Here is a 7189-nt window from a genome sequence, read left to right as displayed (position 1 = left end):
AATAGGAATAGGAATAGGCATAGGAATGGAATAGGAAATAGGAATAGGAATAGGAATAATAGAATGAATAACAGAATTGGAAGGAACCTTGGAGGTCTTCTCAGTGGTCCCCAACCTTTTTCTCGCCGCGGACCAGTAAGCCTGTGATATTTTACCGTGGCCGCTGAGCGCGCGCAGGGGTGGGGGGGGCGTTGTTCGCGATGACACATATGATTGTTTATATCATATATATTTCATTATATATCATAAAATGTTAGATGTTGCATTATTTCAATATGGAATTTGTAAATATATGCCAAATAGATTGCAATCGCTTTCTGAGACTTCCTTTAAATTTGCAGGTAAATGCTGCAATAGATATATAGCTCCCATCAGATTGATGATCACCCAAAAATGTTATTCATTGAATTCACTGTGAATCCTTTCTTAGTAAGTGCATTCAAGCCAGCCTACTACTAGCTGGTAGCCTCTCTGTCCATTCACCAAATTATCTGGGCACGGGGTGTCAGAGTGACATCGAAAATGTCAAGGTAATAGCCATGACTATGAAATTAAAAGCCTATTTATTCTTTTATTTGCATCACATAAAAATCAAGATGGTTCCCATCTTGAATTTTTCTAAATACATCCTACATACAACCATGATGCAGGAGTTTTCATTCAGCAAGAAAAAGGAACCGGTGACTTGAGCCAAGTCAACATCTGGAAATCTTATCCCAGTCATATCCAACCTAGCTTATTTTTTGAGATCACCTCAAGGCGAGCTGGAGCGGGACGCGCTGCGCCACGAGTTGGAGAGCTTGGAGAGGCTGAGCGCGCAACTTGAGAGCTGCGTCTCCGCCGCCTGGAGGCCCGAGGCTGGCCCGGCGGCAGCAGCAGCTGGAGGGCTGTGGGCTGACTGCGCCGCTCTGGAGGCGCTGCTGGAGCAGTCTCCTGGCGAGCACGAAGGGCTGCAGGAAGTGCGCAAGCAGCGGCTGGCCGCGCTGCTGTCTGCCCCGCGCGTCCTCCGGGCCGGGCGCTCCGAGAAGCGGCAGTTGGCCTCCGAGTACGCGCTGGTGCTGAGCTGGAGCTGCGCGCAGAGCTGGAGCGATACGAGCCGAGGTTGCGGGCGCTGCAGGAGCTGGAAGGGGGTCCGCCTGGCCAACAGGACCTGCGCAAGCTGCGCACGCAGAACCAGGAGAAGCCGCCGGCGCCTCGAGGAGCTGTGGCGCTGCGCCGGGAGCTTTGCGTGCTGGGCGAGCGCTGGAAGAGGAGCGGCTGGCGCAGCAGAAGAGCCACGCGCCCAGCTGCAGCGATCATGGCTGCGCGGCCCGGTGCCAGGTACTCCACGCCCGGCCCGGGCCGCGGACCGGGGGTTGGGGACCAATCCCACTGTTTAGGCAGGAAACCCTACACCACTTCAGACAAATCGTTATCCAGCATCTCCTTAAGACTCCCAGTGTTGGAGCATTCACAACTTCTGGGGTCAAGTTGTTCCACTGATTAATTGTGGAATTAATTCAGGACATTTCTCCTTAGTTCTAAGTTGCTTCTCTCCTTGATTAGTTTCCACCCATTGCTTTTTGTTCTACACTCAGTGCCCTGGAGAATAGTTTGACTCCCTCTTCTTTGTGGCAGCCCCTGAGATATTGGAACACTGCTACCTTGTCTCCCTAGTCCTTTTTTCATTAAACTGGACATATCCAGTTCTTGCAACCGTTTCTTCATATGTTTTAGTCTCCCCTAATCATCTTTGTTGCTCTTCTCGGCACTCTGTTCTAGAGTCTCCACATCTTTTCGACATCGTGGTGACCAAAACTGAACGCAGTATTCCAAGTGTGGCCTTACCAAGGGATTATACAGTGGTATTAACACATCACATGATCATGATTCTATCCTCTGTTTTATAGCAGCCTAGAACTGTGTTGGCTTTTTTGGCAGCTGCTGCCACACTCCTGGCTCATATTTAAATGGCTTTGTCCATGGCCATCTATCCCATGCATTTTCTTTGAAGTCTCCCAAGACAAGGCACTCATGGCCCCCGGAGCGGAGCTGCGTCATTTGCAAGAAGTGGGAACTAAAGCAAAGGAAAGCACCCTTGGGGGAAATGATGTACAAATAGGAAATGAAAGACTGACCTAAACAATTGCTAGCTTCATCCCACTAATGGAAGAATGAAATACGGGACAAAACCTTGAAGCATCCACCCACGTTACTTCCAACCTGTCTAGCCAGAGAGATATATGTTTCTATCTGCATTCTGCAGGAGCTAAATCTCACTAAGGGGCGGAATTCCTCCGAGCAGCCTTCCCTTTTTCCAGAGGATTAAGATGCCAGCATGGAATATTTCCCGTCGCTTGGGTAAAACATTGGGGGCGCCAGGTGTTGATAGCTGAGATCTAAAGAATTCTGCATAGTTGGCTCAGCTCACCCTCAAAATCTCTCTAAATATTTAAAATATTTTAAAAGGCATTCTTATTGGCTAATCCTTAATGCAAGGCAAAGAAGCGAATTCTACCGTATTTCCCTTTCATGTCTAGGGCAAAGCAGGAAGCACTGAATTCAGACTGGCTTTTGTGGTTAAGCTCTATTATGGTGCTGACATTTGTATTTCCAGAGTTTCTCTGTAAATGTATAACAAATAGAAGGGATAGATGGGGTCCCCAGGAGGTCTTATAGTCTGACCCTGTTTCATGTTATGGTCCAAATCTCGCTTTATGTCCTGCCTTAGTTAAGTGAGATTTATTAAATGAGACATTTATTACATGTCTTTTGCCCCATTTTGCAACCTTTCTGGCCAGAGTTGTTAAGTCAACCACTGCCGGTGTTAAGTTAGTCACACAGTTGTTAAGTGAATCTGGGTTCCCCGTTGACTTGTCAGAAGGTTGCAAAAGGGGATCCCATGACTCCAGAACACTGCAACCATCATTAATATGAGTTAATTTGCCACGAGTCTGTAAGTGTGAAAAGTGGTCATCAGTCACTTTTTTCAGTGCCATTGTGACTTAATGAATTGTTGTAAATCGAGGATTACGAGTACATATCAGGGCCCAGAGAAAGGGAGCTCGGAAAGAGGCTATCTGTATTTGGTAAACAAAACCAATAAATTTTTCAAAGAAATCTTTGAAAGCATTGTGAAAACAATAGTAGTATGCATGTGCAGACAAAAGTGTTTCTGCTTGACACAAATTTTTCTAATCGGAAATTTAATCTAATATTCAAAACACACAGAAACAATAAAAAAATAAGCAATAAACTAAAATGGGGGGAATACCTCATACAATTATGCCTTCCCTCCTTCTTTCTATCAAGTAATTGTTATACACATTCCTGTTTGAGAACTGTATCTCCTGGGCTAACCAGAAGAAAACCCTTCTTAAAAATAGATCCTGAAGTGCATTCCACAGAGAAATGCAGGCCAACAATTCCCTTCCACTTCGCTCACATCTGTGCAGAGGAACAGGGAGATTCCCTCTTTGGTATTGATGGGGCAGATAGAGAGAAAAGATAAGAGATACCTGAACTTTATACGAAATGGATGGAGCAGGCAGGTGGACTGTCCAGAGCACTGTACCAGAACAGTACCTGGTGCTCCCAGCAGGCACCGGTACACCTGTACCAGGGCGTGCCCCCTGCAACCCACCACTGCAGCAAATGTATCTCCTCTGTCCCCCTCCTATGATTATCCCAGTTATTTTCTGCTAGCTGGAGATTGGTTGAAGAAGGCTGAAACTTTAGCAGGCTGCAGTTCTATGATCGTTTCTGATCAAAAATCCAGAAACGCCCCTAAAGCCATTTTTGCAGCAATTGCACAATTTCTGCTAAATATCTAGTTAAGATATTTAAATTTAGGAGCTGGAACAGTGGGGTTGTAAAATGAGCCAGAACACATAAGTATAATTGATTGGTTAGAGTGCTGGCTCCTGTTTGAGGCAATCTGTGCTGTGATTGGTTGCTTTGGGTATGAAGGAGTTTCCCTTCTAGTTTCCCTTCTTGTGCTCTATGATTTAACTCATAATGTTCCTGTTTGCCTGAGTATCTTGTTTGCTATAAATATAGATATAAAATATATTTATTTACATAAAATTGTAAGTTTGTGTAAGCGTTCATGACTTCATTTTGACACCGGCTGCGCGGTTCCCTGTATCTATAAATCTTCCTATAGCCAGATACATGCATTAACTATTACCAAACTAACATTTTCCAATTTTTTCTCTTTTCCATCATGTTTAATACATGATCACTAAAAAGCATTGAGGAAGACATTAACTACTCAAATACATTTCAAAATGGAGATTAGAAATGACATTTAGCTGTTCTCTACACCCATCACTTTCTGCACCAAATGGATTTTCTTATGTGCAGCAAGGGAGGAATTTTGTGAGAAGCATCGTCCACACTCTGGACATTTGAATGGTTTCTCCCCTGTATGTAAACCTACATGATTTATAAGGCTAGACCTAGTACTTAAACCTTTCCCACAATCCGGACACTCATAGGGTTTCTCTCCTGTGTGAATCCTCTGATGTATCAGCAAATCAGACTTCCAAATAAAACTTTTCCCACAGTATTGACACTCATATGGTTTCTCTCCTGTGTGAGTCCTCTGGTGCTTAACAAGGTTAGAATTATTATTGAAAGTTTTCCCACAATCCGGACACTTATATGGTTTCTCGCCTGTGTGAGTCCTCTGGTGTATCACCAGGTAAGAGTTCTGACTGAAACTTTTCCCACAATCCAGACACTCATATGGTTTCTCGCCCGTGTGAGTCCTCTGGTGTATCGTCAGGCAAGAGTTCTGACTGAAACGTTTCCCACAGTATAGACAGTCATATGGTTTTTCTCCTGTGTGAATCCTCTGGTGCTTCACAAGGTTAGAATTATTATTGAAACTTTTCCCACATTCTGGACACTCATATGGTTTCTCGCCCGTGTGACTCCTCTGGTGTATCACCAGATTGGAATTCTTACTGAAACTTTTCCCACAGTATAGACACTCATATGGTTTCTCTCCTGTGTGAATCCTCTGGTGCTTCACAAGATCAGAATTATTACTGAAACTTTTCCCACAATCTGGACACTCATACGCTTTCTCACCAGTGTGAGTCCTCTGGTGTATCACTAGATTGGAATTGTGCTGGAAACTTTTTCCACAATCTGGACATTCATATGGTTTTTTGCCCATGTGAGTCCTCTGGTGTATCACCAGCCAAGAGTTCTGACTGAAACTTTTCCCACAGTATAGACACTCATATGGTTTCTCTCGTGTGAGTCCTCTGGTGTTTTAAAAGGTTAGAATTATTATTGAAACGTTTCATACAATCTGGACACTCATAAGGTTTCTCCCCAGTGTGAGTTCTCTGGTGTATAACGGTCAAGTAGGAAATTATGACTAAAGCTTTTGCCCACAATCTGGACACTCGTAGCGGTTTCTCGTCCTGTGTGAGTCCTCTGGTGTATCACCAGGTTAGAATTCTTACTGAAACCTTTCCCACAATCGCGGACACTCATAGGGTTTCTCTCCTGTGTGAATCCTCTGATGTATCAGCAATCAGACTTCCAAATAAAACTTTTCCCACAGTATTGACAACTCATATGGTTTCTCTCCTGTGTGAGTCCTCTGGTGCTTACAAGGTTAGAATTAGTATTGAAAGTTTTCCCACAAATCCGGACACTTATATGGTTTCAGTCGCCTGTGTGAGGTCCTCTGGTGTATCACCAGGTAAGAGTTCTGACTGAAACTTTTCCCACAATCGCAGACACTCATATGGTTTCTCTCGCCCGTGTGAGTCCTCTGGTGTATCGTCAGGCAAGAGTTCTGACTGAAACGTTTCCCCACAGTAATAGACAGTCATATGGTTTTTCTCCTGTGTGAATCCTCTGGTGCTTCACAAGTTAGAATTATTAGTGAAACTTTCCCACATTCTGGACACTCATATGGTTTCTCGCCCGTGGGGCTCCTCTGGTGTATCACGCAGATTGGAGATGCTTACTGAAACTTTTCCCCCACAGTATAGGACACTCATATGGTTTCTCTCCTGTGTGAATCCTCTGGTGCTTCACAAGATCAGAATTATTACTGAAACTTTTCCCACAATCTGGACACTCATACGGTTGCTCACGCAGTGTGAGTCCCTGTGTATCACTAGATTGGAATTGTGCTGGAAGACTTTTTCCAACAATCTGGACATTCATATGGTTTTTTGGCCCATGTGAGTCCTCTGGGTATCACCAGCCAGAGATTCTGACTGAAACTTTTCCCACAGTATAGACACTCATATGGTTTCTCTCGTGTGTGAGTCCTCTGGTGTTTTAAAAGGTTAGAATTATTATTGAAACGTTTCATACAATCTGGACACTCATAAGGTTTCTCCCCAGTGTGAGTTCTCTGGTGTATAACCAAGTAGGAATTATGACTAAAGCTTTTCCCACAATCTGGACACTCGTACGGTTTCTCTCCTGTGTGAGTCCTCTGGTGTATCACCAGGTTAGAATTCTTACTGAAACATTTCCCACAATCCAAACACTCATACAATTTCTCCCCAGTGTGAGTCCTTTGGTGAATGCAGCAGGTCAGAATTCTGAGTGAACTTTCCCCCAAAATCAAGACACTCAAATGGTTCTCCGCAGTGTGAGTCCTCTGGTGTATGACCGAGGGTGGTATGCTTACTTAACATTTTGGCACACTGTGGGCACTGGTAGGCGTTTCCGTCGAGTAGTGGTTTGTTTTATGCTCAAGAAGTTGGGAAGTGTAGCAAAAGACTTTGCCACATTCAGAGGCATTTGTATGGTTTTTCACCAATGTCGATTCTCTGATCCATATTTGTGATATCTTCTTTCAATGGTTCAAGGCAGTTTGTTTCGCTTAAGAGCCAAGGTGGCGGCAGTGGTTAATGCAGGGCACTGCATGCTACTGCTAGATCAGCATTGCAGGCGCGTTCAAATCTCACCGGCTCAGGGTTGACTCAGCCTTCCATCCTCCGAGGTGGTAAATGAGGACCCAGATTTTGGGGGCAATATGCTGACTCTCATTAAACCGCGTAGAGAGGCCTGAAAGGCCTATGAAGCGGTATATAAGTCTACTGCTATGCTATTGCTATTACCTCACAAGGTTCCAGCCTGCATTATTGTCTGGAATCTAGACCTCTAGATTTTCCTCTTCTTCTGATGTTCCTCTTTAACTTTTTATGTAACCCTTCCTTGAATTCCC

The 7189-nt window shown here is 44.4% G+C and overlaps 1 protein-coding gene and 1 pseudogene across 1 annotated transcript; both read right to left on the bottom strand.

The window, feature by feature from the left end:
* Positions 1 to 4029: 4029 nt before the first annotated feature.
* LOC116502418 lies at positions 4030 to 5490 on the bottom strand (annotated as a pseudogene).
* Positions 5491 to 6039: 549 nt separating this feature from the next.
* Positions 6040 to 6800, bottom strand: LOC116502417 (zinc finger protein 2-like). The gene is made up of 2 exons (XM_032208312.1): positions 6779 to 6800; positions 6040 to 6648 (listed from the first exon to the last, which is right to left on the bottom strand). The coding sequence occupies exons 1-2, from the start codon at positions 6798 to 6800 to the stop codon at positions 6125 to 6127; spliced, it is 546 nt and encodes a 181-aa protein (XP_032064203.1). The 3' UTR covers positions 6040 to 6124.
* Between the last annotated feature and the right edge of the window lie 389 nt (positions 6801 to 7189).

This window comes from Thamnophis elegans, chromosome 2 (assembly GCF_009769535.1).
Source record: "Thamnophis elegans isolate rThaEle1 chromosome 2, rThaEle1.pri, whole genome shotgun sequence".
Classification (NCBI taxonomy): domain Eukaryota; kingdom Metazoa; phylum Chordata; class Lepidosauria; order Squamata; family Colubridae; genus Thamnophis; species Thamnophis elegans.
Note: the sequence above shows the minus strand (reverse complement) of the source record. Positions and strands in the feature narration are given on the sequence as shown.